At 55.5% G+C, this 18,504-nt stretch overlaps 8 protein-coding genes across 8 annotated transcripts; 6 read left to right on the plus strand and 2 right to left on the minus strand.

Annotated features, from left to right (window-relative positions):
- Nucleotides 1–174: 174 nt before the first annotated feature.
- LTR77_002468 (uncharacterized protein) lies at nucleotides 175–1,359 on the plus strand (the record flags this gene model as incomplete). The annotated part of the gene is made up of 3 exons (XM_064799727.1): nucleotides 175–225; nucleotides 286–796; nucleotides 851–1,359. 3 exons carry the CDS (start codon nucleotides 175–177, stop codon nucleotides 1,357–1,359), a joined length of 1,071 nt encoding a protein of 356 aa, XP_064662482.1.
- A 522-nt stretch (nucleotides 1,360–1,881) lies between these two features.
- LTR77_002469 (uncharacterized protein) lies at nucleotides 1,882–3,311 on the plus strand (the record flags this gene model as incomplete). The annotated part of the gene is made up of 4 exons (XM_064799728.1): nucleotides 1,882–2,307; nucleotides 2,370–2,473; nucleotides 2,527–2,642; nucleotides 2,695–3,311. The coding sequence occupies 4 exons, from the start codon at nucleotides 1,882–1,884 to the stop codon at nucleotides 3,309–3,311; spliced, it is 1,263 nt and encodes a 420-aa protein (XP_064662483.1).
- A 2,810-nt stretch (nucleotides 3,312–6,121) lies between these two features.
- Nucleotides 6,122–7,818, plus strand: LTR77_002470 (uncharacterized protein; the record flags this gene model as incomplete). The annotated part of the gene is made up of 4 exons (XM_064799729.1): nucleotides 6,122–6,572; nucleotides 6,621–6,642; nucleotides 6,693–6,825; nucleotides 6,877–7,818. The coding sequence occupies 4 exons, from the start codon at nucleotides 6,122–6,124 to the stop codon at nucleotides 7,816–7,818; spliced, it is 1,548 nt and encodes a 515-aa protein (XP_064662484.1).
- Nucleotides 7,819–8,169: 351 nt separating this feature from the next.
- Nucleotides 8,170–10,751, minus strand: LTR77_002471 (uncharacterized protein; the record flags this gene model as incomplete). Its single annotated transcript, XM_064799730.1, has 3 exons — nucleotides 8,170–8,533; nucleotides 9,383–10,223; nucleotides 10,277–10,751. The coding sequence occupies 3 exons, from the start codon at nucleotides 10,749–10,751 to the stop codon at nucleotides 8,170–8,172; spliced, it is 1,680 nt and encodes a 559-aa protein (XP_064662485.1).
- A 241-nt stretch (nucleotides 10,752–10,992) lies between these two features.
- NUT2 (RNA polymerase II mediator complex subunit) lies at nucleotides 10,993–11,512 on the plus strand (the record flags this gene model as incomplete). Its single annotated transcript, XM_064799731.1, has 2 exons — nucleotides 10,993–11,023; nucleotides 11,073–11,512. The coding sequence occupies 2 exons, from the start codon at nucleotides 10,993–10,995 to the stop codon at nucleotides 11,510–11,512; spliced, it is 471 nt and encodes a 156-aa protein (XP_064662486.1).
- Nucleotides 11,513–11,666: 154 nt separating this feature from the next.
- Nucleotides 11,667–12,711, minus strand: LTR77_002473 (uncharacterized protein; the record flags this gene model as incomplete). Its single annotated transcript, XM_064799732.1, has 3 exons — nucleotides 11,667–12,123; nucleotides 12,184–12,614; nucleotides 12,670–12,711. The coding sequence occupies 3 exons, from the start codon at nucleotides 12,709–12,711 to the stop codon at nucleotides 11,667–11,669; spliced, it is 930 nt and encodes a 309-aa protein (XP_064662487.1).
- A 793-nt stretch (nucleotides 12,712–13,504) lies between these two features.
- Nucleotides 13,505–16,264, plus strand: AFG3 (AAA ATPase afg3; the record flags this gene model as incomplete). Its single annotated transcript, XM_064799733.1, has 2 exons — nucleotides 13,505–14,891; nucleotides 14,940–16,264. The coding sequence occupies 2 exons, from the start codon at nucleotides 13,505–13,507 to the stop codon at nucleotides 16,262–16,264; spliced, it is 2,712 nt and encodes a 903-aa protein (XP_064662488.1).
- A 691-nt stretch (nucleotides 16,265–16,955) lies between these two features.
- LTR77_002475 (uncharacterized protein) lies at nucleotides 16,956–18,068 on the plus strand (the record flags this gene model as incomplete). The annotated part of the gene is made up of 4 exons (XM_064799734.1): nucleotides 16,956–17,076; nucleotides 17,129–17,678; nucleotides 17,726–17,999; nucleotides 18,054–18,068. The coding sequence occupies 4 exons, from the start codon at nucleotides 16,956–16,958 to the stop codon at nucleotides 18,066–18,068; spliced, it is 960 nt and encodes a 319-aa protein (XP_064662489.1).
- Nucleotides 18,069–18,504: the final 436 nt, after the last annotated feature.

Raw genomic sequence — 18,504 nt, forward strand, 5'->3', positions numbered from 1 at the left:
CTACTCCTGCACCTCGAGTCTGTAGCTTTCTAATCCTCGAGCACCCCTCCGCCGACCACCCCGACACTCGCGGCAGTTCTCGGAGCAAGGACCGCCCCAGGACTACTCGGTAAAAAGTCACACTCGAGGCACAAGTGAGATTGGCGACAGCAGGCCTTGTAGACCCCCTCCAACATGGACGCCATCACCATCCTCCGCCTCTCCTACCATGGCGCCTCAACAGCCGTAAGCGCCGCTCGTACAAAACCATGGCCTCCGCAGACACAGGCTGATCGGCAACGGTAGGTCCTCCTCACCTATCTCACCCCTCCCCTCCGCGACCGCTTCCTCTCCTATGGCGCCCGCTCTTCCACCACCCCCGTCTCCTCCGCCGAGCGTGAAAACCAATCTCTAGAGTCCAAGAAAAACACACCAAGCAAGAACATCTTGACCACCCTCCTTGACGCACTTCAAGGATGGCAAGTCCCTCACGACTGGTTCTGGACCTTCTACGCCCTCTCCGTCACCCTCTCCGCTTTCTGGGCCGGAGAGGCTCTGCTGCTGCGTGGACCACTCTATGAGCTTATGCGGGATCGCGCGGGGCCCATGGCTACCAACATGACTTTCGAGCAGGTAAAAGTTACATGGATCATGATGCTGGTGCAAGGAGGACGACGGCTGTATGAGAGTCTGGTATACGTGGAATGGGAGGAATTCGGGACGGACAAGAAGATGAGTATGATGTGGGGCGGGCATTGGGTGATGGGCATGGCTTTTTACATGGCGACGAGCGTGGCGTTCTGGATTGAGGGCATACGTGAGTGCATGCGTCCGACTAGAGATGATAGCGATGTATTGATGTTTTATCCAGCGGCCATCGAAAACCACAAGCCCACCTACGGTGATTTCATCTTCCAAGCCCCAACCTTCCGCACCATCTTTGCTGTCCTCCTATTCATGCTCGCCTCCGGCTTCCAACATGATTGCCACTCCTACCTCGCCTACCTCAAGCGCCAACCCGCTGTCGATCCCTCGCCACCATCCGCCAATACCCGCTCGTCCACCTCCCCAAACAAAGCTTCATCCTCTTCCACCCCCGCGGTACATACCCAATGCGACACAACGTACAAGCTCCCAACCCACCCCGCTTTCCAGCCCCTGATAAGCCCGCACTACACGGCCGAGGTGGTCATCTACCTCGCACTGGCGATCCAGAGTGCGCCGCCGGGCCGCTTGGTCAACGGAACAATGGCGAATGCGCTGGTGTTTGTGGTGGTGAATCTTGGTGTCACGGCTGACGGGACGAGGGAATGGTATGAGAGGAAGTTCGGTCCGCAGGCTGTGGAGGGGAAGTCGAGGATGTTGCCCGGTATATGGTAAGAGCGCCGCTTCTCGAGGGCCGGGGCTTGCGGTGGAGGGTCCGACTGCGGGTGTGGTGGGGTGTGGTGAGCCCCTTGTCGCGAGAAGGGGCGGAAATGGGAAGGTACGTCTGTTGAATCTCAGCTACACCACGCTGCCTCTCGAGGCCAGGGGCTCGCCGTGGACGAATTCGCAGCCGGTGCGGTGGGTTGTGGCGAGCCTCTGGCCGAGAGAAGGGCCGGCAATGAGACGGACGTATATCTCTTGTACAAGTCAGCGAATTATTCTCGGTCTCATGTGACAGCGCAATGTCCGCTCCTTCCCCATTCGGAAATGATCTCTGTTGTCAGATCGTGCACGTGCCCGCAATAACTCCAACGTCACTGTCAACAAGTACAATCGCAAACGAAAAGAAAAATCCTCAATCACAACCATTGTCACGACCAGCCGAAGCAGCAACAATTTCTCCGTGACAGTCACATTAAATCAATCAAAGCTGATCAAGCCTAGCTATAAAAACACATCCACAACACCACCACCACCATGCCCACCCACGCCACCCTCACCATCCGCCTCCACTCCGCCTCCGCCGCCACCGCCGCCCCCCTCCCCGAACACACCATCTACTCCTCCGTCCCCGACCACGACACCAGCGGCAACCGCATCACCGTCCTGCTCCCCGCCACGCCTTCGGCGCAGTTCTGGCTGTCGTACGCCTGTCCGGACCCTGCCGTGGCTTTTGGCGAGGAGACGAAGTTTCTGTACTTCAAGGTGGTGCTTAAGGGGAGATGTGTGTTGAGCTGGAGCGTTGGAGCCAAAGATGAGTGGAAGGGGAAGGCTGTTGTCGGCTTTTTCGAGAAGGAAGGCGAGGATGACGGTGGCATGAGGGTGGAGAAGAGGGGGTTCTTTTTTCCTGGGCCTGAGGTGCTGGGAAGGGACTGGGTGAGTGGGTGGCAGGAGGGGATGAAGGTATGTGTTTCTTACTTACTTCTGCTTGGGGTTGGGTGAGGCTTTGCTGACGCTTGTGCCAGATTCACGTCTTTCGCGCGAAGGGCAGGAAGAGGTGCGAGCTGGCTTATGAGGCGTTTGAGGAATTCGGTGGCCTTGGGAGCGAGACTGATGGTGAAGGCGCTGGGTGAGTATTAATACCCCTTACCATTGGAAGGCAGTATGCTAACATGCCAACAGCATGCAGACGGTAGGCATCAAGCAGAATGGCGACAAGCAGAGGATGTACACCTACGCGCTCGTCGACGAGAAGACAGAGCCATTCGCGAAGTTCGTCTGGCGTTTCTGTTCCCAAGGTAAGGAGCATCCACTTACCTCACAGCCGGCGCACTCACTAACACAACCCAGAGCAATACAACCAACTCTTCACCACCCGCTACTCCAACTCCTCCCTCGCCAAACTCTGGGGCGACATCGGCCCCATCGGCTCCCCCTCCCTCTCCAGCACCAGCACAGTAGCCGACTCTGACCCCGAATCCGAAACCTCCATCCGCCTCCGCCTCGAGCTCTCCGCCAAACGCGCCATCCTCGCGCCAGCAGCCGGCCCGTTCTCGCCCTCTCCGCTGCCCCGCGCCCCGGAGAAGAAGGCCTCAATAAACTTCTCCCGCCCCTTCGTCCGCGCCCGCCCCGTCCGCCCCGTCCTCCGCCGCATGCCCGTCTACACCGGCCCCTCCCCGCTCGTCTGCCAGCAGCGCATGAACTCCTGGCTCGCGGACGTCAACATCCACGCGCGCAGCCCGTCGCTCCGCTCCGTGGCGACTGGGATGGCGGAGTATGCTGCGGAGCCTGCTGCGCCTGTTGCTGCGCCGGAGAAGAAGCGAGCCAGTGTGCCGCAGGAGATGGGGCCGATTGTGGTGGGGCAGTTTGAGCCACGGTGGAGGAAGAGGCAGGCGAAGGCGGATGTGGAGCATAGGCGGTTCTTTGGGTTGGAGGTGGGGAAGGAGGGGAGTATCAAGTTGGACTGATGGGGGATGGGATGGAAAGGGATGGTTGGTTCGTTCTCGGAGTTTGGGGGAGGTGGTAGCGGCGTTTGCGGTCGCTGTGGTGGGGTGAGGGGTGGGGCGGTGTGGGAGAAGGGGGGTGGGGTTGTGGGTGTTAGGCGTTTTCGTTGGGTGCAAATGAAGAATGTTTCTCCTCTCTGCTGACTCTTCCCTTTGGGTTTCTCGTTTCCTACGGCGGGATGTCGCTAATCCCGGTGTTCGAGAAGCAGGTATCGCCTTGAGGTGTCCAGCGTTCTGCTGCGTGGAGATTGGCGCATCTTCTCCTCCCTCGTTAGCGTTCATCGACCTTGTCCGTTTCGTGCAGTGGGGGGTCACTGATCCTGGTGTTCGGGAAATAGGGGATGGTTGGAGACGTTGGGCGTTCCACAGGGTACAGTTCGGTACATCTTTTCCTCCCTTCAGTCCTCCTCATCGACCTTTCACACTTCATGCGTTGGGGTGTCACCGATTCCAGCGATGGAGAAGCAGGAACTGGTTGAAGCCCTTTGGCGTTCCGCTGGGTATGGACCGGTCAATCTTCTCCTCCTTTAGTCTCATCCACTGACCCTTTGCATGTCATACAGTGGGGTGTCACTGACAACAACGACGGAGAACCGGCAAACCATGGACTGTAGGACGCCAGCAAGTGGCTCCTGAAGCAGCAAGTTCCTCTCCGAAATCCGTCCATTAGCCTTTCACGCTTACTACGGTAGCATATCGAGGACCATGGCGACGGAGAACTCACAACCGTGGAGCTCAATGATTGAGGCAGGCTCGCTCTTGAGGCAGCGGAGGACTCTCCGCGGTCCCGTCCAACTACCTCTCTCGCTTCCTACAGCGGCGTGTCAGCAGTCAGAATGGCGGGGAAGGGGCGGAAACTGAGCGGTCCATGGAGCATCTGGCCTGCTTGTTTCTGAGGTATCTCATCCTGTCATCGGCCTCAACCACTGGCGTTGTACGTTTACTACGGTGGCGTGCTAATGGTCGCAATGATGGAGAACGGGCGACTGCTGAACAGCATCGGGAGTACGAGGGTCCCAGCACGCTCATTCTTGGGTCCCTTTCTCCCCTCTCTCGTCCCTTCCATTGACGCTTCACGGTTCGAACGGTTGCACATCACTGGCCACGGTGATCGGGAACCTCCGGAAGCCTCACAATACACGAAGTATGAGGATCCCGACAAGCTCGCTTTCAGGCAGCGAATAGCTGTGCTGAAGTGCTTTCTTGCTCGCAAAGCGCGGCCAGCCAGAAAAAGAACAACTGGATCACAGATGTATCAGCAACAGCGGAAGGATTGAGAACATAGCTGAGCTTGAAGCAGGACTCCCAATCGTTAGTCACCAGCCCGTGTTGTTGCAAAGATAGGCCATGGCCGGACTGCTATCTCAGCTATCGATCAATAGACATGTCGTACATCTGGTCAAGTCATACGGCCAGAAAGCAATGCCGCCTCGCCATTGGCGATCCACAAGGCCATTCGACGTTGCCATTGCTGCGAAGGTTGATATTCCGAGATTGCCGAATCTATCCTCATCTCATCTCTTTCGGAACGGAGCTGTCGTGAAGATGTCCAAATAGACTCTGGTGCTGGACCGTTTCAGCTACACGCCCGCTGTTGGCGCTGGACGAATTCGCTGCGAATCGACCAGAAGACCCCGGTCGACAATCAGTTTTTAGTGAGCTGAAGCTTCGCCCAATGAGACGTGTCACTTTCGAAAAGACCGCTCCTACGGCCAATCGGTGGGGCTACTCATTTCGTCTTTTCTTTTCCACTTTCTCGCCGTCGAGCGCTTGGGCGTTTTCGCAGGGCTACGAGTACCTGGAGAGGCGAGGAAACGGTGCAGCGATCGGCGTGGTGTTGCATTCGACCATTCCGGCGCCCGAGGCTCAGTGGCTTTGTCGTCTCGTTCGAACTGCCGGTCTTCATCCTACCTGCACGAGGCTCGGCGGACTATATCCGCCGTGTTGTTTGACTATGGCTGTTGGTTTGAGGACACATGGCCTCTAGTATGTGATCGCGACACCAATACTCCGTCAATGAAGTTGGAGAGTTGGTACTTGGGAGAGGGGATTGGTACAACTAAAGATCGAACGGTGAGGCTAAGAGAACGCCATTCTCGACCCTGGCCACGACGCCAGCGGCCCCGGTTTGCTCGCAAGCGTGGAAAGTGTGGGCCTCCGGCCTGTCTCACCCACGACGTTCCTATCGCTCGCCGGCCAACTTTGTCTCTATTTTCTCAATCGCGGTCGGAGGGGCTGACCCCTGTGCCTCTGCCGAATTACTGCCCCATCCCACGTTGGAAGGTCGACTCGATTGATCACCCTTCCGAGGGCTGGAGACGACAGACGCTTGCAGGGGTCGCTGATCGAGGGGACGGATAGTCTACGCTGGGGCCGGCCCTTCGTTTCCGCCGTCAACCTAGATGCTCGCGCTCTCCACCTGGGTGTTGGAGTGCTCTTGAGTGACTAGGTCTGGGTCTAATACCCGGTCTTCCTCCGCCTCATCTTCCTGCATCATCATTCAGTTGGGCATCGTTGCACGCGCTTTATCCTCCACCCCAGCATGCCCCTCGCCCCGCCCTGCATTACTCGTCCTGACTTGCATGCTGCATATCGGATCTGTAGGTACCAGGCTGCAAGCGCCGCTGCTCTACTGCCGTACATGTATCCACCAAGCCACAACCTATAGACGCAGCGCTTGTCGCTGCTCTACGACTCGCAGTCATTGCACTCGGACGGACGCAATCTAGGCGCGGTCGGTCGATGACGGCCTGCTGGTCGACCCTTTCGACACAATGGCAACCGACGACGACCGTCGACCTGGATACCAGACTTCGCCGCCGACGCAGTGGGGACCAATGCCTCACATCTATCCGCATTCATCGCATGGCACGCCCGTTCAGGAGTTCACTGGGTTCAACTTCGGCCATCCGCAGATGCCAATGGAGCCTGCCGCGTTCGGCGGAGGCATCCAACAACGACCGGCTGTTCAACAGCTGCAGCCTCTGGTGATGCCGCAATGGCCGTCGATGTTGAACAGTCAGTCGCCTTCGAATTACCAGCATGTCTTCCCTCAGCCTTTGCAACCGATCCAGCCAATGTCGATGGGACAGTCGCAGACGCCAGTTTCTGCGTCATCCGCACGCTCAGCGACAACACCGCGGAAGACGTTGACCGACTCGGATCGAAAGCGAATGTGCCAGTATGCGGAGGATCACCCGAACAGCAAGCAGACGGAGATTGGAGGTACGTTCAGTCAGCCTTGTCTCGAGAGCGTCGCTAACCGCCCTGAAGCTATCTTTGGCGTTGAGAGGAGGTGAGTACGGTCTACTGAGTTCCGGCGACATACTGGCTAACTTGCATTAGTACTGTATCGAAGGTCTTGCGGCAGAAGGAGAAGTACCTCTTGAAAGAGGAGGGAAGCCAATCGCCAGCGAAGCGCGTGAAAGGACGCTCACCGGACATCGAGCGCACTCTAGCTAATTGGGCAAAGAATCAGGTACGCGAGCCGTACAATCTGCTCACACCGGATGCTAACAAACATCAACAGGAGAGAAAGGGCAGGAAACTTACCGACGACAGCATTCGCGATCAAGCGCGCGCCTTCGCTACGACAGCAAGTCCGGAACACCAGCAGGTACTGACTACAGCGTGGCTCGAGAAGTTCAAGCTGAATCACAACATTATGGGCGCGCGATCTCGAAAGAGCTCACTTGCGCCCGATGATGCGGAAGGCATCTCTTCCGCCGTCTCTTCGTCTCATACTCCAAGCGGCACTTCTCCGATCTCGCCAGAAGGTGTTGGTTCTCCTGAACTGCATAGCGCGCAGAGCCAGGAGAGTCTGCAGAACGAGAGTCCTGATGCACTGGGAGTGTTCGGTCGACGAGCACCCTTCCACTCGCAGAGCACGAACTCCCTCAACAGCGCTTTCACCGACACAGCACCATCTTCAACCTTCTCACCACAGCTCAGCGACAACACTTCACCACTCTTCACACCCGACTCCGGAACAGCACCAGGTCCCTTCGGACCCCTGACAGCACGACCCATCCTCCCCTTAGCGACAGCATCGAACACCCAGCGTCCGCGAAGCCAGACCATGCCAGTAATCTACGACCCACAGTCGTCCGATGATCTACAAACGCCAAAATACATCCCTTCAGCCGCCATGCTCGACTCGCCAATGGAAGAAGCCTCCGACCCAATTTTCAGCATGGACGAGGCAGTCCACGCGCTCCCCTCAACCGACAGGCCTCAGACCGTGTCTCCAGCAGAGACGATGCGACCACCTCCATTACCAGCGCATGTCGCGCAACGTGGCTCTCCTTCAGCGTCTGGCGCGATCAGCCCGGAGCAAGCGCAGCGATCGCTTGAAGTCGTAATGCAGTACATCGAGCAGCAGGACACCGGATTCTTGGACTTCCAGCAGAGCATCCACGTCGAGAAATTGATGACGAAGCTTAAGCAGCAGCGCTCAAGGTCGGGAAGTTGACGACAGCTCGGACGCAGGACCAGACGACAGACTTTCCTTTCTCATTCAACATTTGCATATTATACCTCGACACATTGTTTCGGCATTCTTACACATTTCGGTTCTCGGGAGAACGGCATTGGGTGAAGGGAGAAGCCCCTGCGACAGCAGCGAGGGCAGGGAATGGGATATGGGGACCACGGAGACCAGAAGAGGGACATGCTGCGAAGCACTTTTTGGGACTGCGTCGCGACGTTTTTCGGCATTGCATTGGTATCTTGTATATTTGACGACAGCTATTATGACTCTTCTATGCGGTCCTTCGGGGCTCGTATTGATTGCCCTCTCGGCATTGTTCGCGACCCGACTCTCCTACTCCTCCATATCACTTTCTGCCAGCTCGGGGAACAAGCGCGCAACGATGAGCTCGACCGCGCTTATGATCAGGTGCTTGTTGATGTACGGATCCGCGAACAGGTCCAGATCGTCCTCAACATCCTGCCGCATCAAGTCGTAGTCCTTCGTAGCAAAGAACCGCTGCCTTATAGCAGCAGGTATGATATTGACAATCGTCTCAGCACACTCGCGCTTCATCGCAGCGCTTTCAGCGGCTGTGGGCGGCACTCGCGCGGCAGCGAGCGCGTTGTTCGGAAAGAGAGCGGCACGAATCGCTTGCAGCACGGACGGGAGGAGGTCGGGACGGGACAGACGCTCGTGGATCTGCGATGCCATCAACCTGCAGCACACAAGAAAGGATTTCGTCAGTCGATCGTTGCATTTCCTGTATCGCAATTTCGCACCCGTATATTGCGTGCATATGCACGCCGAAACGGACAGGCGTGAGAAGAGAAATTGAGAGCTCAGAAAATGGCGGCGGCGGCAAGGATCGCATGCATTTCCTGCGCCAGACGAGCTCGCTTCTCCAGACGCGGCGAATGAGAAGCTGGAGAAGCTCTTTTGCGACCTGACTGGCCCCCGTTTTTGCAGTCCGGCTGCGACATCATCCTTGGCGCTGGGGAAGACGATCGTTGATGCTTTCATCAGCTTTGAGGCCCGAGCGACGCTTCATCTAGAAAGACGGTATTGATGGCGTTAGGCTTTGCCAGGGCCGTGACGGCAGGCACGGGCATTTCAATCGCGCGGTACGGCCCACGCATTGCCAGATCCCTTCCGTGCCGTGTAGAATTGGCGATTTCGGTGATTGCCCCGCTCGAAACAACCCAGAGGCCATAACCACATCAGCACGGATGTGTGCTGTGGCGTTCGGAGAGGAATGCGACGTAGTAAGCGAAGAGTGTGTGCTGAAGCTCGACCCAGGATGGGATTCCTTAGTCGGCCAAGCTATTACCCACTTAGACACCATCCACATCGTGGAAGTGTGGGTAACAGAAGATTGGACAGAGTCCAGTCATCTGACTTGAGACTCATGCGCGTTCCCGATGGAGGGTGGTAGTGTAGCGAATGAAGCGGCGGATCCACGGCATGCAACTGTCAGTTGGACATTGACAGATATCCCGCGTTTCGCAAAGGAAATGCATCGGTCGGATCCACCCATTTGAGCGATAACGAGATTGTTTGGACTCACCGATCGAGAATACTGTCAAAGTCGCATAATCTGCCTGGGCCGAGCAAAAGTATCCATTGAGACAGAGAAGCCAGCCCAAAAACCCAAGGCATGCGTTGCTCGATGCAGCATGTCGTTGAAATGCAGGGCCAGACCCTCATGCTGATGACGGGCCGTTCTCCATAAACTTTCGGAGTGTTGTGCTGCGGGAGCGGACGGGCTGCGGGCTCAGCGGCGCTTGTGCGAACTCTCTTTGGTTCTTCATCTGCTGTAGATCGAGCTCGTCTTATTGGGATCGATGACCCGTGCATTAGAGCTGTCACGAAGAAGCGAACCATCAACCACCCCATCACGACAACCTGTAGCGATGACCAGAAGAGTTGGGAAATGGCGTCAAGCCTCCATCGTCGTTGGGCATCATGCAGATCTCGGCCAGCCGAGGCGTTTCTCGTTGACAACAGTCCAAACTGCTCGAGACGGCCCGCTGGTGATGATTGCAGATCTGCAGCCTGCCCTTGGGTTCGTGAAAGTGAGTTGAGGAGCTTTGTGACACCTTCCCAGATGATCCAAGGCTCACTGGCTTTGCCACACAATGCGTTACGAACGATCATCTCAGAAAACACTTCTGAAACGAGCACGTGTAGACAGGGGTTGGCAAGATCCTCGGGCGGCAACACCAATGGCAATATGCGCGACACCAGTAGTTGTGACCATGCGACCTCGTTGTCGACCTGCTCCAACACAGCGGCATCGCCCTCCGGTAGGGGCGTCAAAGCTTTGTTGGGCCGCATTGTCTGGTAGATCGTCCGAACAGTATTGGCTGAACCATTGTTGCTGTTTGCACTCTTCGCGATTCTCAAAGCTACTCCGCATTAGCTGTAGTTGACCCACGAATGCGATGTCGTGCAACTGTACTTTTGACGTGAGCCATGAGAAGTGCTGGGAGCTCATCAAGCAGCAGTTCTTCGAGGTCAACGTGCCTAATGCGGCCTTCGAGACCACGCGTGCAATGTGCGGTGATCTGCACAATCTCGGCAACGAAAGCCTGGTCTGGTGTAATGCGGTTGTACCATGCTTGCACGAATTGGCTCAGTATCACAGCAATGATAGCATACAGCTGGACATCCACGGCATTTGAGCTGGTCAATGGTGGCAAGAGCTCCTCCAGTGGCTTCTTGTTGGCTTCCGGTACAGACTTCTCGCTGCGGCCATCTCGCTGTTCAAGACTGGCACAGAGTACGTGTTTGATGTAGTTGATAGTCTCCTGGTCCGGACCGTTGGAGGAGTAGGATGGTTCCTTGACAGTGTTCTTGTTTTTCTCAGCACTCATCAACCTCATGAGCCTGCTCGGTTGGCGGTGGTGCCGGGGCCGTCCGTCGCCTTGGGCCATGTTCGAGTACCACACGCGCACGCATGTCGCTCAGTCGTCCGAAAAGGCCTCAGATCTGTCTCGCAGACGGTGTATTCGGAAGGTGAGGTCGTAGGACATAAGGTTCGAGGGATCCCAGGTTACACAAGATTGGTCCGTGCATATTTGGCCTGAGGTCCTCCACACCGACTTCACATGCTTAATATGAGCGACTTCAAGAATTCGCTTTTGCTCACACCCAGGGCTGTCACATACAGCGATCATGGCGGCGGCGACACTGGACGATGTCGATAGTAAGTCGGCACTGTCCACATTGCGAACCCAGTTCTGACACGGCAACAGCACACCTCCGCGCCATCATCAGCAACCTATACAACCTCATAGTCCAAGCCCACAACTATCAACCACCGTCGCAACCACGCGCATTCACGGCCGAGGTGTACGCTACCTCCCTAAACATCTTCTGGCCTGAACGCAAATCTAACAAATTACCCAGAAAAGAGCTCATCAACAACCTCGTCTCCCTAACCAAAACCTCCCGCCGCCTACCCACCCACATCCCCATCGAGCTCATCGAATACGTCGAAAGCACCCGCAACCCGGACATCTACACGCGCGAGTTCGTGGAGCTGGTTATGAAGTACAACCAGCAGCAGAAGGGAAGGATGGAGGCTTTTGCGAGTTTTCGGGATATTCTGGCTGAGCAGATGATGGTGGGGATACCGGAGATCAAGGATGATGTGAGGAGGGTTGCGAATGCTTCGGGAGGAAATGTCGCGTGAAAAATGTCAATGAATGAAGGCTCGATTGGATTTAGCGACGGCGCCTGGTGTTTGGAAAGATACCCTAGGGAATTGGGACCGGACTGAAATAGAGACGCAAGAATGGAGACGTAAGTTGGAATTTGCTTTCTTGATTCAAGCCACCAATCCTTCTTCACGCCTTCATCTTCTCCAAACCCTTCCTCACAACATCCTCAAACTCCTGCTTCGGCAACCCGAGGTCCTGATTCCAGATCTTCTCCTTCTCCTCCAACCACCCGCCATACCTTCCAGTCACAAATCCGATCTCAATCAGCTTGTAAACCGCGAGATGATCACCCGCTTCAACCTTTTTCTTGTTCTCCTCGATGGCCTTGTACGAGTCGAACTGCTCGACATTCCACTTCTCGCCACGGATACGTTCAATGGCCGCAACTAGGTCAGCTTGGGTCGTCACGAAATCGGAGATGTAGACGACGGTATTCTTCGTCATCTCCGGATTCAAGAGGCAGCGGTTGACGGCCAGGTACGTGTTCTCCATTGTTGAAGTGCTGAATTTGCCCTTGCCTTCGTCTGCCATTGTGATGGTTTTGGTGGCGTAGTTGAGGCCGAGGAAGTTGTTCTTCAGCGACCTGATATGGATAGATTAGCGGCTGTCCACATCGCTATGCATTTCGAGTCGTAGCTCTCACCAGTCAATCCACATCCCACAGCCAATAGCATTCCAGGTAAGTCCAGTCGACTCCTTCGACTTCAAGTACTCCTGCACCTTACCCTTACCATCAAACACCGAGTTCAATGCCCTCGCTTCCGGTCGCAGATTGTTCATCCCATACTCGGAGGGGACGTAGCGTTTAACACCGGCCTCAATAGCCGCATCGATGAAGCGTAATTGCTCTTCTACGAGCGTGCTGGTGATGGCGTTGACGACCGCATCTTGGCCTTGGAATGCTGCAATGATTTCATCTTGCGGGTAGGAATCTGCGATCTTGACGATCTTATGTAGACGGTCGGCTGGAAGGGAGCCGATTGACTTGGATGACTCGCGAACAAGGACTGATACGGAGAAGGTGGATACGTAGAGGAGGCCTTCGAGAAGGACGGAGCCTAGGGAGCCTCCCGGCTGTGCTTTGTGTTAGACAAAGATTAGGAGTAGATGGTGGCATTTTGGAACCTACTCCAACCAGGATGATACTCTTCAGCGGAGTAGAGCTACTCATATCGTCGACTTTAATACAATGAAATGGGATCGGAGAAGTTACAGTGAGAGAGAACCTGCTGTAGATCAAGAACAAGGAAGAAACGCCGCAGGTACTTATACTATTACTGTCTGTTTTGGAGCGAGCAGTCTGACGGACTGCATGGCCACACGCCTAGAGTCCAGTATCGAGCTGTCAGCTGGCGACACAACACAACCTGACTGTACACATCTTCAGGTCTTCCCGAAGAAGGCAACGAGTCTTCGACATAGTCTCAAGTTGCCTCTTACGGTATTCGCAGGCTCTTAGTAAGCATAAAGCATATCCTGGATCAGTCACCCTGGTTGCGCGAGTCGGTGGGATGCAGGACAGCGTAACTCGTGGCTTGGTGTGCTCTCGGGCTCATCGTCCAGGCCCGGTGGTTCCCGCGTGCATGTCAAGTGGCATATGCCGACCGAAGGACTTTGGGATCCACTTCAAGGCTGGGCAGGCAGGCGGCACATGTATTGCTATAACGATGATTTTGTCGTCTTGAACGTCCAATATAGATCGAGTTTGAAAACCTGGAGGATGTCGCAGAAGTGGTTTAGAGCGAAGGAGAGACGGAAGGACATCGAAAGGTGAGGTCTGTAGCCTTGGCATCGGTCGGCGGGAGAGCCGCAAAACCGCCGACCTTCCGACCTATTCAAAGCGTCATCTTCGAGTCGCCATCATACTACGCCTTCTCTTAAGTGATTACTCTCTCTTCTCCGATGACAGTGAACACGCGATAGCCACTTCCCTTGTTCTTCCCCTTCTCCTACATAACGCCACCATGGCGTCCCTCCTCCGACGACCGCAGAACATTGCGCGTTCATCGCGGCAAGTTATTGAGGCGGCCTCATTATCACAAACACTCGCCCGGAGACCAGCATCACTACCCAGGCCGCTCTACGCCTACGCTCGCAGCCGACAGTATGCGACCAAGCCGGGGCAGGATGGCAAGGACATTGACAAGTCCAAGGAGGGCAAGGCGGCGAAGGGCATGGAACATCTCTACAACAAGTCTTCGCCTATGTCACCCGGTAAGCCCCCTGGTGGCGACAAAGAGCCTTCCGAGGACACGACACGGCCAGGCTTCACCAAGCTGTCTCCGGATGAGGAGAAAGCGCTTGAGGATGTCTTCGGTTTGGTGAAGAAGGGCATGCCTTCAAGCATGGCTGATGATATAAATCGCGCTTTGGAACGGATAAAGCGCGAAGGCCTGCCTTCTGAACTACGGGAGACGATCAAAGAGGTGCAAGCTGAGGGCATGAGCCCGGCGCGAGCCGCGAAGCTGTGGCGGCTGACCACACACATTGCGCGCGAGAACGCTGAGAAGACTGTGAACGAGAAGCTTGCGGATCAGAAAGAGGCGCCGCAGCAGAAAACATCCGAGAGTCCTGGACCGAAAGAGAGCGGAAAGAAGGATGAGGGTGGCGACAAAAAGCGAAAGCCGAACGAGATGTTCTCGAATGTTACGGAGATCAAATTCGACCTTTCAAACTTCCTCGTCTCGGCGTTCGTCGCCTATCTCCTCTATCGCCTGGTTGTCCCTACGGAAAACAGCAGAGAAATAACATGGCAAGAATTCCGGAATACCTTCTTCGACAAGGGCTTGGTGGAGAAGCTGGTCGTGATCAACGGCAACCAGGTTCGCGTCTATCTACACCGCGAGAATGTATCTTCCATGTACCCGGAGTCACCTGCGGCACAACCTGGCTTCTACTACTACTTCTCCATTGGCAGCGTGGAAGCCTTCGAGCGAAGAGTGGACGAAGCTCAATCAGAACTCGGAATCCCTAGCTCGGAGAGAATACCCATCAGCTACCACCAGGAAGGAAGCTGGTTCAATACTCTCCTCGCGTTTGGACCGACTCTTCTTTTCATTGGCGCCATCTTCTATCTCTCGCGAAGAGCGGCTTCTGGTGGCGGCGGCGGGCAAGGCGGCATATTTGGCATGGGCAAGAGCAGGGCGAAGAAGTTCAACCATGAGACGGACATCAAAGTCAAGTTTGCCGACGTTGCTGGAATGGATGAAGCCAAAGGGGAGATTATGGAGTTCGTTTCGTTCTTGAAGGAGCCTGGCGTTTATCAGAAACTTGGTGCCAAGATCCCACGAGGCGCCGTTCTGTCTGGTCCACCAGGTACCGGTAAGACACTCCTGGCCAAAGCGACTGCGGGTGAGTCTGGAGTGCCATTCTTCTCAGTATCTGGATCCGAGTTCGTAGAGATGTTTGTTGGTGTCGGTCCCAGCCGAGTACGAGATCTCTTCGCGAACGCTCGCAAGAATACCCCTTGCATCATCTTCATTGACGAAATCGACGCCATCGGCAAGTCTCGGTCGAAGCAGAACTTTGGCGGTGGTAACGACGAGCGGGAGAGCACACTCAACCAGATCCTGACGGAGATGGATGGCTTCAACACTCAAGAGCAGGTTGTTGTGTTGGCCGGTACGAACAGGGCTGATGTGCTCGACAAGGCGCTCATGCGACCTGGCCGGTTCGATAGGCAGATCTACATTGACCACCCAACGATGGAGGGCCGCAAGCAGATTTTCGATGTGCACTTGAAGAACGTCGTAACGACAGGCGAGGATCTGGAGCACATCAAGGGACGACTGGCAGCGCTCACGCCAGGCTTTTCTGGTGCCGACATTGCCAACTGCGTCAACGAAGCCGCGCTGGTGGCTGCCCGCGCCAACTCGGAGAGCGTGAAGATGCAGCACTTTGAGCAGGCTATTGAGCGTGTTATCGGTGGCCTCGAGAAGAAGTCGCTCGTGCTCTCTCCCGAGGAGAAGAAGACAATCGCCTACCACGAAGCTGGCCATGCCATCTGCGGTTGGTTCTTCCAATGGGCTGACCCTCTACTCAAGGTCTCCATTATTCCTCGCGGCAAGGGTGTGCTCGGCTACGCACAATACTTGCCCGGCGGCGGAGGCGACGAAGTCCTTATGAACATGCGCCAGATGATGGACCGCATGGCCATGACGCTTGGTGGACGAGTCAGTGAGGAGATCCATTTCGATACTGTGACCTCCGGCGCCAGCGACGACTTCAACAAGGTGACCCGGATGGCCACGGCTATGGTGACCAAATGGGGCATGAGCGACAAGATTGGCTACATGTACTACCCCGACGCCAGTGAGAGCCAGGACTCGCAGCTGCACAAGCCTTTCTCTGAAGACACTGCGCGGAAGATTGATGAGGAGGTGAAGCGGATTGTCATGGAAGCTTACACGCAGTGTCGACAGCTTTTGACGGACAAGAAGCATGAAGTTGGTCTTGTTGCTGAGGAGCTATTGACCAAGGAGATGCTTACTCGGGATGATATGGTACGGTTGCTTGGTCAGAGGCCGTGGGAAACGAAGGGCGAGTTTGACAAGTACTTTGGCGGTGGGCGGTCGCCCGGGCTTGAAGAGGGTCGTGGCAAGAACCCAGGGGGTGTAGGTGATGCAGGTGGCGCCGGCGATTCGAGTGGTGGTGGTCCAGCTCTGCCGCCGGGAATTGGAAGGGGTCCTGAGGAGGCAGCCCCTTCGCTCTATCGCAGACTGTAGACGAGACGTCGAGGGTACGGCGGATGTGAGCATCATGAGATCTTCTGCACTTTTTCAGCATTGCATGGACGGCGAACGAGGCGTCAGGGCGAACAGCGTGGAGGTTGCATTAGAGGCGACCGGACGCCTGGGTTGCATAGGAGAGGGTTGATCCGATCGTGATAGAGCTATGTGTATACTCCGCTACCTCAATTCATTTGTACAGATCGAGACAAGTCTTCAGTGCCAGAGAGCCAGAGGCATTCTTCAAAACCGTAGTACTATTCGGTAGCTGGACGGCAACTTCTGCTGATGGTCATGGTAAGGGTGGCTCGTGAGTTTGAGGCCTTGGCACGGTTTAAAACATACATTCGGCAAGCCTCGCAAGTTCACCAGGAGGATCGATGCCCGAAGATGGAATCAATCTGATCCTTAAGACCCCAGAGGTACAGCAAGGTACGAATACGGCGTGGCAACGAGTGCCTTACCCCTCTCGAATGCGAGCTCCGCTTGAAAGTATACGGGCCCGAGCACCCGTTCAGCTGAAGGATATAGTCAGAGCTGAAAACAATCGTACTGTCCGCAATCTTGCTTCGGCTTTGTGTAAAGAACTGTTTGTTGATGGAGGTGAAGCTGGAGACATTAAACTAACGATCGATTCAGTCCATCTGATCAAGCCCAACAGCAGCCAGACTTGCACTGCACCGTGAACATGGCGAACAACAATGTTGCAGCAAGAAGCGAGGCGACAGGATACGAAGACAGTGGTCCCGTTGACTGCAGTGGCAGCTTTGATACTTCGAGTTGCAAGGGCCGGACAGCCATCGTGACGGGTTTTGGAAGCCTTGCTCTTTTGGAGAACGAAACCGTCTAACACATTTCCAGGTGGTGCTTCTGGCATCGGAGCTGCGTACGTCAGGGCGTTGGCAAAGGCTGGAGCCTACGTGGTCATTGCGGATATCAACGAGTCCGCTGCTCAAAAGATCCAACAAGAGTTCCCGGACACCACGGCCGCGATCAAGTGCGATGTTCTCTCGTGGAAAGACCAGCTTGCCGCCTTCAAGAAGGCCATTGAGCTCTCTCCAGATGACTCCATCGACTGCGTCGTGGCGAACGCTGGCATTTCGACAGACGACGCCATCCTTACCAACGACATCTCCAAGGACGAACCAGATGAGCCGTCGTTCCCCGTTCTGGATATCAACATCAATGGAGTGTTCTACACGACCAAATTGGCCATGTGGTACTTGCAGAAGCAGAACGCCGGCGACCAGAAGAAGGACCGATGCCTGGTTTTGCAAGCCAGTCTGGCCGGGTACCTTGACCTGGTAGCACCGTCGTATGGCGCAAGCAAATTCGCCGTACGGGGTTTGATGAGGGCGCTGCGGAGGACAAGCGGCAAAGATGGCATAAGAGTCAACTTGATCGCTCCGTGGTAAGTCGCATCCGGCCGTCGAATTCATTGTGCTGATCAGTCCCAAGGTACATCAACACTCCCATCCTCTCCTCCCAAATGAGCACCCTCATCGAAGGCTCCGGCGCAGAGTTTGCGGAGGTTGAGGATGCTGCGTTGGGGATGATGCATATGGTCAGCGACGGCAGCATCCACGGGCGAGCGTTCGGTATTGTGCCAAGAACCTGGAAGGGAGCTCCGAACGGGTATGTGGACCTTGACCAGGATGACTTCAAGGAGGGAACATGGATGCATGAGAAGCAGCAGAATGTCTTTAAGCCGTTCAAGCTTGCGGCGGAGAAGGTATGAGCCGGGTCATTCCTGCTTTTACGGTGGAAACTGACGAGATGTTAGCAGAGCCAAGCGAAGTAACTGTTCTTTTTCCATTGGACTGGTGATGTTCCGATGGGCTCGACGGTCGGGTTCTGGAAGTGTGTTGACAAAGCAGAACAGATCTTGCGAACGATGAAGTTCATTCGGTATTGTACGCATTCAGTAGTCTGCCAGAAAAAGTAACGTCCAACGCTGATGCAGCTGCACAATTTGTTGGGACAACAAGGACAGACTCCAAATTCGTCAGGGACATGATTGCTGTTGGGTTCTCAAGGGCACTGACCTTGTACTCTGGGCTAAACCTAGTAGTAAATTGCACCTGACACTTCGCTCATCCCTGGCGGAAAGCTTGAAAATCTTGCGCCGGCCGGCGTGCCGGTTTTGTCAAAAGATCCGGCTTCCACTGCAAGTCTATAACAGCTCCACTGGAGAACATAGGCATCGAACAACTGGAACGCAAGTATCAGGAAGCGCT

Source organism: Saxophila tyrrhenica (assembly GCF_035928015.1).
Source record: "Saxophila tyrrhenica strain CCFEE 5935 chromosome Unknown scaffold_3, whole genome shotgun sequence".
Taxonomy (NCBI): domain Eukaryota; kingdom Fungi; phylum Ascomycota; class Dothideomycetes; order Mycosphaerellales; family Extremaceae; genus Saxophila; species Saxophila tyrrhenica.